Here is a 19,295-nt window from a genome sequence, read left to right on the forward strand (position 1 = left end):
ATTTAATATAAATTTACATTACTTTTTTAGTATTTGTTATGGTAATAATATCCTTAGTTTTGTACTTTTTTCAGCTGAATTTTATAGAATGGTAGTGGAGTAATGTATTTTTAGCATTTTTCATTGCACAAACTGATTTGATGTGAACATTTTCTCCTATATTATTTTACTCTTTATTGTAATTTTAAATTATGGTCGCCATCGTATTACAATGAATGAAAACTCTTTATATGTCGAACTACCGTAAAGAATCAAAATATTTTGACGTTAAGGACCATCATTTAAAATCATACTTTCAATACACAATTACAGATTTTTTTCCCAAATCTCTGATCCCCCTGCCATCTTTTCGAACCATACATCTATAGCCAGCACACGGGAAATGACACGTGAACTATGCTCATGAGAGGCACGAAATAATATTAGAATGACCCAAAATTGTTTTGGAATCTACACATGGAAGCTGAGTGGTGGAGCTAAGATAGCCCTAGCCAAAGGACGAAAATGGTTGGAAGAAAAAAAAGAGTGATTGTGATATGGTGATGGTGATGTGAGGCAGTAGCCACTGAAAGAGAAGATGGCCGCACGAGGGGAGCAACTGAGCATGGCGGCAACTGCAGCGGGTCGTACCCACAACAACTCACCTTTATTTCTCACTACGATTCTTGCTGTCGGCTAACTCTCTTCTTTCATTGACCCACAACTATGCTTTTTAAATACCATTTTAATGTGAAGATATTTTGATTCAATTCAATACAATCGCAATCATAAGTACGGTTACATCAATAGTAATTTAAAGGTTATATTTAATAAGATATTTTAATTAATTAAAAAATTTATTTGTCAATTTACTAAATAATTTTTTTACTAGTTTAAGTATTTTTTAGAAGATATCTGAAATAGTATTTTATAAAATACTAATTTTTTATTTTTAATATATATTTTTTAAAAATAAATCATTATATTATTATTTTTCTGTTATTTTATACTTTTCAATGATTTCAACATCTAATTTTATTAAATATTTTAAATTTAATAAGATAAATTTTTAATTTTCAATAAATTTGACGAAATATATCCAAAATCATGCCCACGACACAGTTAAGTCGAAAATATGAATATATAGCTCCGATCCCTATGCAACACAAGACAAGGTGCATGTGAATTTAATCAGTGAATAATTTACAAAAAAAAAAATAGTGAATAAATCATCATGCGCTGTGGTTACAAGTAGTAGAGACAAACGCACGAGATTCGTGGGTTTTGAAGAATTCTTTTAAATAAATTATAGTGTTCATACGATGGAGGCAAGGCAACATTAAAACATAATGAGAACAAAAATGATCAATCACTATGATGTTAATGAAATTTGAAAAATTGAGGAAGCCACCCGATTTGTCTACCACTTGAGTTCTTCCCCTACCAACAAGAACCAAGGACTGTAACATGCCCTCTTTTGATCTTTAATTAAGACATTTGTAATCTAATTACACAAACTAATAAAAATAGATAAATAAGTCAATTTTATTGTTTTATTTTAAATGTTATTAATGTATCAATTTTATTCTTATTAATAATCATAACTTATTATAAAAAAATACGAAAACATTAAAGTTAAAAATATTATAGTAATTAATAAGAAAAAATGTAAAATAAATAAATACTTCAAAAAAAAATTATAAAATGTGTTATAAAAAAATTTCAGTTCCTTCTGAATGGTTCCTTATATTAAAGACCCGTGAGAGTAGTATTTTCACTATTTTGTATTGAGATATAGTTGATCTTATTAATTTTTAATCATTAGAATTTATTTAAATCTTTCATTTTCTTTACTTCTTTTCCACTAAGAGCAGTGTTATTTACATAGAGGGTTTTTGCCTATAATCTTCTTAGACATTATTAAATAACATCATGTATCTAACACGATAAGCTCTTCTCAATCCCACAAACAACACAACATATCACATATGTCTGGAGTTATATTAGGCCTCACGGTCCACGGACTTATTTTACATATTCTTATGCTTACTGAATTGGGTGTCATTGTGTCTAGTGTTTGCAGGTCTCGTGATCACTTGCTGGAGATCGTTCAACAGTCTCTTATGTCCACCCTGCTCAAGGGTGTCAATTTCCCCCGACCAACATACATATACAATTCAATTTCCAACACACAACCAATATCACACGCAGACTCAACTCAATCTAATGACCAACACATGCATTTCAGTTCCAGTACACAAATAGCATGCATTTTGTGAGCTACACAAGATGACACCCTAATTATGGTTACTAATTATATTAACGCATATATAAATATATTGGGAAAATCCAAATCACACGTCGCTTAGAGATAAAGTCTGAAATGAGTATATAAGTAAAAAACAACGTCCTTCATCTTATGAGTTAGCTTTTGAAGTTAAACTAAATTCATAACACATTCTAAAATGGTATTAGAGTCTATCTTATATTCATTAAAAAGATCATTTATTATATTATCCACACTCCAAATTCAAAATTGTTGAACGTGAAATATATAATATATTGAAAAAAAAATCATGTCTTACATCAATTAAAGATCAAATCTACAAAAAAGTATATAAGCTAGTGAGAAGCAACCCTTAACTCACAAATTGGTTTGTGGGACTGATATATGCTCAACTCAAACTATTATTATTGTTGTTGTTGTTGTTTATAATTGTATACAACTTTTTTAAATCGTGGTGGAGAGGTAATATTTTTTAATTCTTGTAATTTTATTCTCAAATAAAAAAATATGTGCATTTTTTAAACTTTATTAATGAAAAATTTAATAAAGAAATTGAGAATATTAAAATAATAATGTATTTCATCAAGGATTTTCTTTTAAAAGAAAAAAGTTGTGCATAAATTTATTAGAGGAAAAAATATTTAAAATTTATAATGTTAATATACATTTAATAAAAAAAATTGTAAGATGATTTAAAATTATTTTAAAAATAATGCATATCATGTTTCAAAAATAAGATCAACTTGACTCTAAAATATTTTACCTAATTTTTTATAGAGAAAAGGAAAATAAACTTTTATTATCAAATTTGAAGATGAATACCAACAAGTTGTTGGTATGAGTAATACTAGATTCAGTTTCTTTTAGTAAAGTCTCGAGTTCAAATTTTGTGATTGAAAAAATATGATTGGAAGGGGAGAGCTCCACTAAATGTGGTTAGCCAAGATCTCCCAACGAAAATTAGTCATCAGTAAAATCGATGGATATTTCATACTAATAACATAGTTACAAAAAATATTGACAATGAATACCAAAATGTCATGTGTTCAAATAGAACTGAGCTCAAATTTCTTAAGTAAAGTCTCAAATTTGAACATTCTAGATGAAAAAACATGATTAAGATAGAAAATCCCACTAAAGATAGTCAATTAGGTTTTTGTCAAAAATTAGTCACTAACAAATTTGATAAATATTTCGCACTAATATCATGGTGACTCAAAAGCTTGACAATGAATATAAGTGTTAGATTTTTTGGATTAGTATTATTAAGTTATATTATTTTGAATGATTAACTAATATTGATTATAGGATTTTTTTTTTATGTGTAATGATTGTAGGAATTAAGAATATGTTGTTTTAATTATAATGATAAATATTTGTGATTTGAATTTATAATGTAAATAAGCATAAGTTTAATTTTTACTTGGACTATATTCGTCAAGGTATTTTAGTTAGTTTTTAACTTTTTTTACTAGTTAAAAAGTTTATTTAACTGTTCAATAAACTAATTTTTTAATAGTTTTTAACATTTTTTTTAAACATTATTTGAAGTAACATTTTCTAAGATATCAACTTTTAATTTTTTATATTTTTTTATTTTTATCTTTAATATATTTATCCAATTTTTTTATTACCTTATTTTAATAAATCATGATTTTATTATTTATTTTGTCATTTTGCGCTTTTAGTTACTTCAACGGTCAATCTTATTAAATACTTATAATTTAATAAACTAATTTTTCAATTTATCGACTAGTTTTCAACTTTTAGCTAATTTTTCAGCTTCAAATTAACTTTTCAACTAGTTCTGTTAAACATAACCTAAATACCTATAAGAGGAATCCATGCTTTCATCGAATAATTCTAAAAGTGTTGTCTCATTAGATAGTTTTGTATGTATAACTTATGTGAAAATCCTAACCACCAAACAAAATTTACCATTAAGATTATGTTTGGTAAGACATTTTAATTAGTTTCTAACTTGTTTTACTAGTTGAAGAGTTTATTTGATTGTTCAATAAATAAGTTTTTTTTAATAGTTTCTAACGTTTTTTTTTAAATACTACTTAAAATGTCATTTTTTTAAAAATACTAACTTTTAGCTTCTAGCTTTCTATATTTTCTTTCATTTTTGTCTTTAATATATTTATTCATTTTTCTTGTTACCTTTTTAAAATAAATTTTTATTTTTATTTTTCTATAATTTTACACTTTTCAGATACTTTAACAATTAATTTTATTGAATATTTTAAATTTAATAAACTAGTTTTTTAGCTTTCATCTACCAACTAACTTAAACTTTTCTTTTGAGTGCACATACATAGATTCCAAAATTTTCTTTAATTAATTTATGCGTTAATTAAAAGCATGCTATATTATACTGTTTTTCCTAACAGGATGTAAGATCTAGTTTTTTAAAAAATATTATAGGAATTCCATAAAAATAAGATAATATAGGATGATTTAGTTAAAATTATTTTTTTAAAAAAATACATGTCATGTTTGAAAAATAAGATCATGTGGACCCTAAAATATTTTACCTAATTAAAAAGAACATAAACTTTCGCTATCAAACGTGAGAATGAACAGAAGTGAACGGTTGTTCTAGTGGAATAGCTAAATGAGCTTAGAAAGCGCCCACATAAAAATTTGGTGCCATGGTGGTTCAGAAAATTGGCCAACCAAGTGACAATGAATTACTGAGTTTCTTCCAAATAAAATGGAATCAACCTATCGTTTTCGCCGTAACAGCTGTTCAAACTTAGTTATTGGCCATGCTCATATAAAATTTAAGATTTAGTTGTTATTTCTTCCATTTTAAAAATGACTGATGTTTAATTTTTTTATAAAGATTAAAAATATCAACAAATAAGCTATTTATTAAAATAATTCTACTAAAATTTTGTTTCTTTTCATAAATATATTATTTGTAACTATTCATTAATTAACGGTAGTAGTTGAAAAAACAAATGATAGACACAGTACTAAAAAATCACTAAATTGATGTAATTTATTTGAGACAATTTTGATATAAAAGTTTTAATGTTAAATATCAATCATTTTGGAATAAAGGAAAATTTTTTTTTTTCAATTTTGAAATTGTAAACATCCGTAATTCGTAAATACGTTTATTTAAGATTTAGTGGATCAATAATAGTTGAATTAATAATAATTAAATAATATTGTTTTTATTTTAATCTAATATATTGAATAATATTAAAAATAAAAATAATATTTATAATCTCACAATATTAAAATTAAACTTTACTTATAATATTATAATTCATAACTATATATTATTAAAAATTTAAACATGAAACTAAATTAAATGCCATACATAATATTTAAGTTCAACAATCTACAATAATATTCAATGAAAATACAACTGAAAACTAAATAAATATATTTGTATTACTGTATAATTTTTTTAGAATTGTATCAATTGTCATAATATTAAATTTTTTAGAATTTAATATTTATGCAGTGTAAAATATTTTACATCATCAATCAATAAAAATCATTAATAATAGAATTTTTAATGTAGTTATTATAAAAATTAAATAAATTTATTATAATTTATGATTGAATAATAATAAAAATATATTTTAAACAATCAATATATATACACTATTTATTCATTTTTAATTGAAAAAAAGAGAGTAAAAAGTGTGTCTTTTCAACAAATCGGTTCAATCCAGTTATCCTCGATCCATATTGGGCCGCTAATTTTACTCAATTTTTAATCAATTCATCTGGTTTTACAGCAATTAATTTTAGATGAGTTTCAACTCTTAAAAATTCTAGCACCATTCTGATCCGGTTTTAACAAGTAAACAATTATTTTAGCATGTGGAACGTATATAAATATAAGATAATTATTCATTTTTATATAACTAAAATTTATATAAAAAATTAATATATAATTATATTGCATTAAATTTATATAAAAAAATCACCATTCTGAATATTTAAATTGATCAACGTTTAACATTTTTCACACAAATTAAGAAAAGTATAAATAATTTAAATATTGAAACGATTTTGCTAAATTTTTTTAATCATTTTTCATAATTTTTATATATACATTATGAAGTACTATAAAACGATAGTATTTATTATGAGGGGAATTGAAATGAAAATTTTAATATTTTATTAAAAATTAATAACATCAATGTTTTTTTTATACTAATACCTCAACTAATTTAAAGTAGAGGGAGTACTAAATCAGCAGACCCTTTAATTAATTTGAGCTTGATGTTAAAGTTTTATTTGTTGCTTGGAACGAAACATTAATCAAGAGATGGAGAGATCCAAGGACACAAAATTTATTAAAAAAAGATAAGTGGAAAGGTATAGAAGGGGATGTAGCCAAGAAAATAAGTTTACTTGAGGCTTGTTGTTGTCTGATGTTTCCTTAGCACAGGGACCATTAGCGATTAGATAGTCTGAAAAGTAACTAATCATATATGTTGCCTTTTGAAGGTTGCATAAAAAAAAAAACAGTGATACGTAATATGAGTTATTTGGATTTTTTTAAGATGAATTATGAAAGAAAAATAAACTTTTTTTTCCATAACTTCAAACCAATTTTATATATTTACAAATACAAAAGGTAAAATAAAATAATTTACAAAAAATAAATAAAATTTGACCTATAAGAAAATTTTAATTTATCTTATCTTCGTATATTTTGGATTCTTCTATTTTTTATTAAATTTATTTAGTCTTTTATATTTTTAAAATAATAATTTTGATTCTCATATTTTTTGTATATTTGATGAATTTCATCGCTGTAAAAAGAAATTCACAAGTAGGGTGAGAGACGGAATTCACCAAATATAAAAAATAAGAAGATAAATATTATCATTTTTAAAGTATAAGAATTAAGAAAAATTTTAACTCAAAAATGAAGGACATAAAAACTAATTAATATATTAGTTTAATGAATATACATTGTTAATGTAAAAGGTTTTATATTCTTATTTAATTAAAAAATTATTTTTATTATAATTTTAGGATAATTATTTTTAAAATCAACATACTTATTATATATATATATATAGATTCGTGATTGTATCACAGCGGAAAAAAACTACAGTCTTAGTCCTTTCTTTTCTGTATTTTTATCCAATCCCCTGTTATTTTAAATGCTAGATTACAGCTAGCTCTCTTCAACCTCTGCAGCATATTAGCAAGCAACAATTTCTTGTTTGTTTTTATTTTCATATCATTTAGAAGGTTTGTCCAGGCCAGGGTGCAAGGAGAAGAAGGGTAGCTATAATTTCTTCCTCTTTTCCCCTTCAATTAAAGTTTATATACACATGCCTGCAACATTGTTACTGATTGCATATTGTTTTATCATATGTAAGAACAATACACAAGAGAAAATCAGATACATGGGCCAGAAGCTAGTGTTTAGTAGATTATTCTGTTCTTCTTTAACTGTAGAATGGAATCCCTGGAATAAGTTTCCTTTTGGACTGTAAAGATAAAGCCATGAATGGAGGCACTGCAAGAACACTAATAGTAAAGATACCCACTTCCTAAGAAAAAGGTTCTAGTATAAAGGAAAAGTTACTTTCTGCACCATAATTCAACCATGCATAGACATATGAGTCTCTATACACCTTTTAAATTACATTATTATAATTCAGTATCTCATCAGTGCAGCTTTTACTTTCCAAATTAGTGTTACTAGCAACTGAAAAAGAAAACTAAAATTAATAATAAAAGTAATAAAATCCCTCAAGACTTAAAGTAGAGAGATACTGATGCACATAAATTTCAGTACCATGATGAACTGAACCTCAAATTGTGAGTTTCAAAAGACCCTTGACATGCTGAAAAAGAAGATCTGTTCAATAATTATGCAAGTTGTTGAAACTGATCTAACCTCTTTCACGTCTTAAACATAACACATAATGTCACAATGTGAAGAATCACATATATAGTGACACTCTTCAGTTACAATCTTTATGATAAAAACAATATAGAGAAACTAAGATGGTACTAGTTCCTAGGCCTTGGCTCAGTGCTCATGCCAACACAGAAGCATGGCTACGCAACGGCGAAGAATGTAGAATTTTGCTCGCTGCTTCTTCACAAGATGGCTGCACTTCTGGCCAAAAGACTTGCAGGGATCACAAACTTGATGCTGTTGCTGCTGCTGATGATTGCTTTGGCTTGTGTTGCTTTCCTGCACTGCCATGAATGATTTTCTGGCAAAATGTACTATTCCTGATATGTCACCATACAGCAATAATATATATTAAAGTGGTAGAAACATTGGAGCTTCTGCTTCCACTATATATATATATATATATATATATATATATAGCAAAAGAACACATATCAATTTGGGTAGTAATTTTTTGGATATTCTAGATCAAGTATGGACTGTTACCATTGCAACACATCAGTTGTCAGAAGCATGTGGAAAATAGAATGGGCCAAGGTTTAGTTTCATGTGTATTTTACCCACCTTGGCACTATAATTCAGCCACTAGAAAAAATTGAAGTCACTTCATCTCGGATTTGGTTACAGATTTCTTGAAAAATAATTATGGATTTAACAAAATTTAAATACAGTTTCTTACATGCCTTTAGCATTCTGTAAAAAAAATGGAGTTTCACTTCTGTAATTTATGAAATAAAGGTTTTCATTAAAGATATGGTAGATTATTTTTTCTTGTAGACATCACATGTATCTTCTATAGGATATAATCTTACTTGAGTCAAGTAAGTTATTATAGGGAGCATTTTTTTCGATTTTACTTCAGAGTATTTAATGCAATTATATATTTAAGACTTGAATTTGAGATCACTGAAACAATTTTACATCAATTGCATTGATATATCAAAATAAGTTGTCGGCCGATCAAAAAGAAAATCAAAATAAGTTGTATCTGAAGTTTTGTCCTTATGGATTAAATTGGTGCATGTTCATTGATTGCCTCCATTATCAATGTTATTTTTCTTGGGAAGGGGAGAGGGGCTTGTTAAAAGAGAAATTCTTACTTATTCCCAAGTATATGTGAGCATAGTTTCTACTGATAGCAAGACAAGTGCATGATGTTAGATTTGACAACGTTGTCATACGTTGTCTTACAAGTAGTGGCCCAGCCGATGTACATGCCTCATATGCAAAAAAAAAAAAAAATGGTTATGATGGACTTGGCCTGCTGAAGCAACGTATTTATGGAGCCTATACAGCCCCTAAAAATTGTTTTTAGTTCTTAGAATCTAGTGGAAACAACAATAATGACACTTTTCCTTTTCCTCTTGATGCCGTATTTATCAAAAGAAAGCACGAGATATATTTTGTTTGGGGCAACCATGAAGTGAAATTTCCTTGATGAAGTGTTGGCATGCAATGTCTTGCTCATGGGTCATACTTGCAACATAGTATGAGCATATAACGCGTGCTGAAACTAGACATCTTTTGGCATCTTTGCATTCCTTTTTTCCTTCTACACTCTTCTTTTGGAAGTTTTGGTGAGTGCATATAAACTACAGAGATAGTGAATGCTTTTTGTTTGAGTTAGTTAATGATATATAAATAAATTCGGAATCCATGTATTGAGTTGACGCAATGATAAAAGACTCTGTTGTATTTACACGTGGTGAACAATTTTCTTGAACTAACAACATTTACACTACGAACAAAATTAATCTCTGATTTAGTAGATTAGGAGACAATCTCTCACCAAACACAAAAAATTATAGATAACTTGATTTGCATCAGTTTGCTTATAATTAATGTCCTTAAAAACCTTCAGCTTAATTGAGCTTTATGATCACGACCAATATTTGCAATGGTTTATAAATTTCCCCCTTTTAGGATCCTAAGCCATGTCCTAATTCCGGTTGAAGATACAATCATAAAATACATGTGCATCATCTTTCACATACATTACTTTTTCGTTTATCTTATATCAAATTAACTATTAAAATACAAGTATAAAAAGATGCGTTTCAATTCCTTTGTTTTGCGTGCATGTGTTTGTTTTTCTCTTATGAGATTTTTTTTTACTAGGCATGGTACAGATTAGGTGGTGAGCTAAAATTGGTCCATTGTAAGAAAAGTCAAGTTCAATTAGATTTTAGATTGGTCTAATTTAACCTGTATGGGTGAATGTAATAGTAGTTTACATAGAGAAGTTTGCAAATGACCAACAAATCCTATTGATCCAAGTTTTCATCTCTTCAAACACTAGGCAAGTAAAACCTTTAGTTGAGACTTGACCTTGGAAAATTATAGACAAAAACAGGGCTTTAAGAATAGTCGTTTACATTTGCATTTACATTCTGAAAAGATCTATCTAGAATGTAAAATTTTACATTTTTCCAGAATACAATTTCACATTTTAGATAAGGTGTTTTGAAAGAGACCGATATGGTCATGCTTAGACTTAAAAATGTTGTCACGGAGGATCCTCTTCCTTCTTATGCTTATTATGTCAACCAGGATTCTGAGTTCAACTCTATTTGTTTTGGTAATAGTACTTTACATCTAAATCTAAGTTTATTTTGTATCTTAGCAATGAGGATGTAAAAAAATTTATAAACAAAATAAGGTTATATATATATATATATATATATATATATTTAATTCCTGAGTCAATAGTCTAAGAATACTAATTGATATTTATTCTTAGAAATAAAAGAAAAAAGAGGAAGAGAGAGTTTGAGATTTGAATTTTTTTCTAAAGATAGAAACAAACTAACTACTAACGTTTCTTGGAAAATAAAATGGTCACTTTCGAACTAGCACTTTAATCTTTCTTCTGTCAACTGATAGCCATCATGTCCTTTAGTTTGATTCGTCATTAATTACCTTTAGTACACATGCATGCCTTCAAAAGTTTGATATTGGTGTGCAAAAAGTCTCAGCCACGTAAAATAAACGAAACAACATCACCTTGGTGTCTACTCATTTATAAAAGTAAAGTCTATATAGCTACATACATCAAGTCCTTGTTTGGCATGGCATTTCTTGATTGTACAGTGCTCAATGGAAGGTAAAGACGAGCCCTTGAGGCTTCTGATAAAGATTAAAGATTTTTGTTCAGTGTTCCGTTTTTAAAAATCAAAATCATATCTTAATCATTCGTTTATTCTCCTTTCTTGGACATTGAGCACATTTCTATTAAAAAAAATGGTAGAGTATAACTAACAACAAGGTAATCATGCAAAACGCCAAACAACCCTTGGTGCAGGGGAAGGAAGGTCTCTAACTTCTCAAAGGCTACTTCTAATAAGTCATAGAAATTAATTATGAAATTTGTAGTGTTATATTGGATATTTATGATACATTTCTAGTTCATAGAAATAAGACTACTAATTAGACAGTATTTGAGTTTAACGGTCAACAGAAATCAGTTAATAGACAAAACAACATTGTCAGTTTAACAGATTAGGAGGAGCAAATCTTACCATTAAAAATTAAGGGGATAAAAATCATAAATTTATGAAATTAGAAGGACCAAAATTATAATTCAACCTTTTTATTATTATTATTATTTTCGTTAGTATTGAAATTTTAGTATGCTATCTCTAAAGGTACACGAAAGCCATTACGCTCTTGTTTTTATGTGCAACTTAGTAGTTAAATCATGTAATAGATAGATATATTTCTGGCTCTAGTAATAGATAACATGTCATGATAAAAAAAAATATTCAGAAAACAAATGACATGTTATCAACTAACACATCACAAAGTTAACAACAGCTCTAAACAAAAGGTTTGTGACTTCTTGTTAGCAATAGTCCATTAAGTGTAACGACAGCGACTACACATGCATTCACCATTCCCTAACATTTCTCCTCGTCATAAGCCAGAGAAAAGTGTAGCCAAATTTGCTCAAGAACTCATAAAAACTACGGTGTTTTTCACAATAGATGGTGGAAAGATAGTGCTAAGATAGAAATGTCATTATTAGAAACCATTCTTGATCTGAAACAGAAGATTCGGAAGGAGTTGGATGTGGAAATTTACAGGCAAAGCTTCTGGCACACAAAATGTTGAGAGACAATGAGTTAATTCATGACCATGGCTTCTGTGTAAGCAAAACACTTCATCTCACTGTCACCCCACTATCACCTCAACACACACTCTGTCAAGGTGAAGTTTGTGGGCAGTGATGGGTATGTGAAGGTGACAGAGACAGATAAGGTGAGTGACATGTGCAGCAAAGTTGAGAGACAATGGGGGGCATTCCTTCAGAGCTTATAACCCTTAAATAGTTGTAATGGAGGATAACCTCTCTCTGTTTATTATGTCAATGAGGCTTCTGATGCTCATCTCTCAAATTTAATAGAGCCTCATTGAGTTGCAGTTTTACGTAGGTTTGTATTGGAACACTTTCATTTAGTTTGGTTTCAATTCTAGATAATCAACACATTTACTTGTTAAGGTGTGTTTAATACATTTTTTTTTCAGACAAGTGAAAGTTATAATAATCTAATGAAAGTAAAGCCAACGCCCAACGGTGCATAGAAGTACAAGGATGGATGCATTCAATGTAAAGTGAGACGATGGAATTAGAAATTCAATCAAAAGAATAGTAGAATACAAATCCACGTAAGACATATACAAGATATCATTTATTTAACGTAAAAAAACTTTCTTTTCTAGAATAAATACTATTTAAATGTTTTCACCTAGAAGTGTTCGCATTTGTATAAGCCTCACCTCTTAATACACACTTCAAGTTTCTTGTGGCAGCCAGGTTCTCTGATTTGTCCTCAATAACAGTATTTATTGTTAAACTTGCCTTCAAAAGTTCGATCCTGGTACCGCTGTTCAGATTGTAACCAGAAAATGTCTCAGCGAAATGAAGTACATAACCTTGGTGTCTACTCATCTATAGAAGCAAGTCTACATAAGCATCAAGTCCTTGTTTGACAAGGCACTTCTTCAGCTTGTATAGTGCTCGGATCTCCAATTGACGAACCCTTTCCTTAGACAAACCAAATATGTCTCCAATCTCTGATAAAGATTTCTGTTCACCATCCTCAAAACCATATCTTAACCGGATAATTCTCCTCTCTTTTGGGTGTAAGACACTTAGGACATTGAGAACATGCCTTCTCATAAGCTGTTTTTCGACAGTCACATCTGTGGCCTCAACAGTGGGGTCTGCAGTAATCTCCTGTAATTATTAAAAAAAAATATGGCTAAATTTGTTGTGTGTGGAGCATTTGTAACATTATGTTGCCTTAAAAAAGTAAAGGATCCATTATGACCACATTCGACATCAACTAACATCAGGAGACCATCTAAACATAAATTTATAATAAATAAACAGAATTTTAGACTACTAATTGTCTGATTATCTTTCCAACTTAATGAAAGCTCACATGCAAGAAGAGAGGTATTGACAAGTGCAAATTTAAATGAACTTGTGTTTATAATGATTAATGAACTGAACAGAACAAAGTAGATACTGACACTTGAGTCTGATCACTACTCAGTCTTGCCATTAAGTAGTATGCTATGGTTTGATGGCTAACATACTTTAGGTCACTGGTTCCCTTTCATCACAGCACAATTACTAAGAAAAATTCAATACTCTTGCAGTTGCTATTAGACTACCAATTTGTTTTTACAATTATCAGTATAAGCAAAACCCTCCATACAAAGACTCACCAAACTGAAAATGGGAAACTGAATAACACTATAATCAGTTGTAAATCCTTTTGTGTAAACATTATTGATGCAGAACTTGCATTTCACAGTTACCCTTTATAGAGTATAAGAAATTGCATCATTTCAAGGTGGAATCACATTAATTAGCTAGCACACAATACCTGGAAAGTTGTATTTTGGTCAGCCCACACAGTTTGCTGCATTGAAATTGGAATTCTTGCAGAAAATAGTAATTTGTCAATCTTTTCTACAGTAACTCCTACCCTTCTTGCTAATTCTTCTTTAGTTGGGTGAAGGTTTCCTTCCTGAATGTACAATTTCTTAGCCTCCATTACCTTGCCCAATAGGATAAATACCTTCTCCTGGAGATAACAAGAGTTCTGTATTACAGAAATAGAATATCTTGCTTTGTAAATAGCAAAGATACAATAAAAATATTAATGCAACGGTAGTTGACATCATTTTTGTTCCTTATTAACAATAAAAAAATATTTCATGAACACTGACACTTTAAAAGGGTGAAGCTTAAATTTAGACAACTAAATTTACCGGTAGACGGATTGTCCTGGAATGTCGAAACACTGCCTTCCTTATTGCTTGCCTTATCCACCAGAATGCATAATTACCAAATCGACTACCGGCTAGGGGATTGAATTTTTCAACACTCTTCATAAGACCCATACTTCCCTCCTGCAACAGCACCAGAAAAGAAATGTAAAATACAGCTGCTAATTGTAATTGACAATACTGAAGAGTGAAGACAATTATCACAACCCTTTAATAAAAGTAGTTTTTCCCCCCAATTCATGCTCCAACTCAAGCCAATCAATTATTTACAGATTCGTCTATGTTGAGAAAAGTTGATGAATGAGGTTAAGTTGAGATCAGTAAAGATGAAAAATGGCAAAATCTAAAGCATTCATTCCCCTTCTATATTCTACATCTATAGTCTTTTTATCCTGGTGTATCTCTTTCACATTTAAGAAAAGTCAAGAATCTTGGTTTACTAATTGATGAAAATATGAAATACTAGGCAATCCAAAAATTTCTTGAATGATATTCACAATTTAGAATATAACTAACCAGGAAAACCATGTAAGCACTGAACAGCCTTTGCTACAGGGAAAGGAAGGTCTTTAATTTCTAAAAGGCTACCTGTAGTAAGTCCTGAAGGCTGAGACCACGCCCCTGATAACTTTTGGCAACATGGACTACCATGCGTAAATTTGCTTGAATAAGCTTTTCTCTGCTTCTGTTGCCAGAATGAAGCTGTGATTGCAGCAATCGACAATTAAGTCCTGCACCCTCTGCCCATTCAGCCATAGTTGGTTCCCTTCCAAATTGAGATTGAAGATTGGTCTTCACTTCTTCCAATCTCAATAAGTCCTGTTACATATTCCATGTTAATAGAGTATCCCATGAGTTTAAGTAAGGAATTCAGGGGAACTAGCAAAACACCTGTATCTGAGATATCAGTTGAGATTCTTGTTCAAGTGTCAAAAGTTGTTTTGTTTCGGGACCCCACAAGAACAAGCGCAGGGGATCATCTTGATCAAGTTCTTCATTTTTCTTCTTTTCTGCACGTAGCTTTTCTTGTGCATCATCCTTTCTTGCAAGGTAGGTTTCATCGTCTATAACTTTCGACTTAGGCACTTTTCTTTGTTTTGATCGTCTCTCTAGAAGCCGTGTTGACCTCACAGTTTTATTTCTTCCAATTGAAGGATCAGCCAAGCTAGTAGAGGCCAGACTGAATGGAAGTTTTTAGTTTAGGCATTACATTCCAAACAAATTAACCTATAAACAGGAAAAATAAATTAAGGATGCCAGAGTTAGCTAAGAAGATAGAACTAACCCAAAAGGAATTGAATCATCATCAGCTTTAATTGATTTCAAGTCTTCAACTACTGAGGATTCTTGTTTCGAGGTAGACAAAGCTTTCTTAGCAAGAGAAACTCCATTAAATTGCACACCATTTGGACGCCTCTCCAAGTCAACAGAAACATGCTCTAAAGTTGAAGAAGCAGCAACTTCCCCTATTTGTGAGGAAGTTAATCTGCAATAGACCATTTATGCCCTTATAAGGAGACAACTAAGGATGGGCAAAATTTACTATAAGCAATTACTAAATGATTAAATTGACATGGAAGAACAATTTTATTTCTCTTACAAGTACTGTAAATTAGGCCAGTGATGCAGGTGCTTCCTAAAGTCAAGCACTACCTGATCAGCATTTTCCGTGTTATTCTCTTCATGAACCGTGACTGTATCCATCTGCCTTGTACTTAACATTGCCTGGAGTAAAACACGGGGAAGAATCATTAATACAGTGTCCATTATGTGACTAAGTAGGAAAAACCTGTAAATTACAACCTAAGAAAAGAGTTGATGCATCCATGCAAAAAAGATGGCATCATTACATTTAATAGACTAAAAGTTGGTCTCAAAAGTTTTGATCCATTGAGATTGAATGGACCAGCAATGAATTCTTTTTGATTGGACAACAAAATATAAAATTTGAAGGATTTCATTATATGGATTTAATGAAGCCGAAATTTGATGAATCCAGTATATCGATAAAATTTGAACCTGTGATGTCTTGTCTTCCTTAGACATGTGCAGAAGAGGCCTATATTCATCACGCTGCTCTGGTAAAAGAACTGAGGCAGGAAAATTCTGTGCTGAAAAATTAGAAGACCAAGAGGCAACTGTAGGGGAAGCTTGTTCGTGAAGCATCAAAACTGCAGGTTTATGGGAATAGAAATGTAAAATTTTCAACTCAGACTAATAACAGGTTGGGGGAAAAATATATATGCACAGTCACACACTACTTAGCTCAAAGCAGAAACATTGTGTGGAGACTAGGTGTAAATGGAAACCCGCAAATTAGTGAAAGGAATTCTTTAAGGATATGTTTGGAAGCAGAATTTCAGAGGAAAAGAGAAGGGAGGACAATTTTGTCTTTAAATTAAGAGTTACCTAATGTTTATAAAAATAGAAAAAAGATTATGACATTAAGTTTAGAGTTTAATAATCATGCACCGATGGTGTAAAATAATTTTACACTATCATCCAATCACAAATCCCCGTTTATATGACTTTTAAATAATTATCCTAAAAGTCAACAAACTTATCATAAATGGTGGGTTGTGATTGGATGACTGTGTAAAACGATTATACTCCGACAGTGTATAGTTCTTTTTTTCTTAAGTTTATATATATTATTGTAATTTTTTTTTCATTTTAAAAAGATTTTTTACACTCTCAACCAAATCCAATAAAAAATTGTAGTGTATAATAAGTTTGTTGACTTTTACAATAACTATTTTAAAAGTCATACTATCGTTGATTTTTTTATTGGTAGATTGTATAAAAAAAATTAAACTAACAATACATAGAAATAGAAACTCCCCTCCCCCTTCCCATCCATTCCCTTCTAAAACCCAACTCTCAAACAGACCCTAAGATTCTAGAAATTGAATATGGTTAAATTCTTCCCTAACACCAGAAATAGCAAAATGATGTAGAAATCCTATGAAATCAATTAGCTAACGAAATCTCAATAACATTAAAATTCATTACTCATAAAGTGAAAAAGAAAATACGATTCAAGTATACAACACACACAGTATAGGTCTCCACTGCAAAATCATGCAGAACTTAAAGTTTTAAACAGCATTGGTAAAGTACAAACGGTATTCAACTTTCTCAGAAAGTAAGCAGAAAGAGTAAAAACAGCATTGAGTATAACCGTGCAATGTATCTTGACACATTACTGATTTTCCACCAATACCAGCTTCATCTTAATTTAAAAATATCTTCTACCACACAAACAAATTTTTAACTTTAAGCTGAGTAAATTTGGGAAAATTCAAATGCAGAGGCAGTTATAACGTTGGTATAAAAAGTAAAAACACTTGTTACTAGTTACTAGTTACTAGAGACAAAAAAAAAAAGGAAAAGAAAACGGAATTGTAACAATTGAGTTTATAATAACAGCACCGGAAGAAGTAGAAGAGGACGAGGGGAGAGTGCTCCAAGGGTGATGAGTTCTTGGAGGGAACGGTGGAGAAGAACAGAACATGGTCCTGGCGAATTCCATAGCTGAGGAGGGAACAACAAGAAGAAGAACAGCATAGTACGCTAATGTGGTTGCAGCGTGATCATTGTGCAGAGGAAACGGAAGTGGTGTTTGGTTGTTGCCACCACCATGGCGGGGTGGGATATTTGGATAGAAACGGATAGAATGGGAGAAGAAGGAACAAGGCTTTCGTATAGACGTAGCCTATTTCGGACCTCTGAATTTCTTTCGTTTTTCCGACACTGGATTAGGTTGCTCTTTTTATTTTTACATAAAATAAGAATAAGAATAAGAATAGTGTCATTTTTTCTGTTTGGGTTTGGGCCACCCTGTGGAATGCGGCTACTTCTAGCCCGGTTTCTATCTAACTCCACTAGTTTCAACTGTGACAAAAGTTTGGGACTTGAATCCTGCAACTTCCTTCTTAAACCCTGGACCTCCCATTATTTAGTGAAAAGACCATTATATCCTTAATGAAATTTTCACTTCCCATCTACCAATCCTAACACCTCCCTTCTTCATTCTCTCAATTTTAACACCCCCCTGCGACGGCATCTCCTTTGGCAGCCACCCTTCACGACAGCATCTCCCTCCCTCGACGGCCACCCCCCGCGACGACATCTCCGTCTCGCTCCCTCATTCTCATTCCTCCTCCCAAGAAGGTAAGTGGCTTCTCTAATCAAATTTAATCAGCTATAAAATAGCTTTCGGAATGGCAATTTTGTAAGCAAAAAAACCTTCTGAAATGACCTTTCCATTAGCAAAAAAAACTTCTAGAATGGTTGTTCCATAAGTATTTTTGCTTACGGAAAGGCAACTCCAAAAAAAGTTTTTAAAATCAAAAAGGAGGTTCTGAAAATCAAAAAAGCCCATTCCATAAGCAAAAACTACAACCCTAAGTAATATTTTTCTAGAAGTGTATTTGGCAACTTTCAAGAAGGTCATTTCAGAAACAAAAATAATAATCCAAAATAGTCTTTTTGAAAATACAATTTGTATCTTCTTAAATGATTGTTCTGGATAGCACTTTTTTTCTTACGAAAAAGGTGTTCCATAACAATTACATTCTAGAAGGATCACTTCGTAAGGATACTTGTACCCTTACAAAACTCCTGTTCTAGAAACAAATTCTCAACGTGAATGTGAATATGCAGAGTGGAGAGTTGGAGAAGGAGAAGGACTTTTGCAGCGTTGAATTGGACTTACTTTATACCTTCGATGGATGTGAGAGAAAGAGTTGAGTTGGAGAAAAAGAGAAGAACTAAAAAAGGAGTATAGACTTTCGCTACAGCAAGAAAAGA

The 19,295-nt window shown here is 30.4% G+C and overlaps 1 protein-coding gene across 1 annotated transcript; it reads right to left on the reverse strand.

Annotated features, from left to right (window-relative positions):
• Positions 1-12,783: 12,783 nt before the first annotated feature.
• LOC114372131 (RNA polymerase sigma factor sigF, chloroplastic-like) lies at positions 12,784-18,244 on the reverse strand. Its single transcript, XM_028329551.1, has 9 exons — positions 17,916-18,244; positions 16,503-16,654; positions 16,084-16,208; positions 15,769-15,969; positions 15,375-15,663; positions 15,072-15,302; positions 14,466-14,606; positions 14,078-14,278; positions 12,784-13,419 (listed from the first exon to the last, which is right to left on the reverse strand). Exons 1-9 carry the CDS (start codon positions 18,013-18,015, stop codon positions 13,132-13,134), a joined length of 1,728 nt encoding a protein of 575 aa, XP_028185352.1. The 5' UTR covers positions 18,016-18,244; the 3' UTR covers positions 12,784-13,131.
• Between the last annotated feature and the right edge of the window lie 1,051 nt (positions 18,245-19,295).

This window comes from Glycine soja, chromosome 10, assembly GCF_004193775.1.
Source record: "Glycine soja cultivar W05 chromosome 10, ASM419377v2, whole genome shotgun sequence".
Taxonomy (NCBI): Eukaryota; Viridiplantae; Streptophyta; class Magnoliopsida; order Fabales; family Fabaceae; genus Glycine; species Glycine soja.

Coding starts and splice junctions, on each gene's coding strand:
- LOC114372131 (XM_028329551.1), bottom strand. CDS start 18,015: ATGGAATTCGCCAGGACCATGTTCTGTTCTTCTCCACCGTTCCCTCCA. Junction 15,303..15,374: donor AACTGATATCTCAGATACAG/GTGTTTTGCTAG, acceptor AATATGTAACAG/GACTTATTGAGATTGGAAGA. Junction 13,420..14,077: donor ACCAAAATACAACTTTCCAG/GTATTGTGTGCT, acceptor TAATAATTACAG/GAGATTACTGCAGACCCCAC.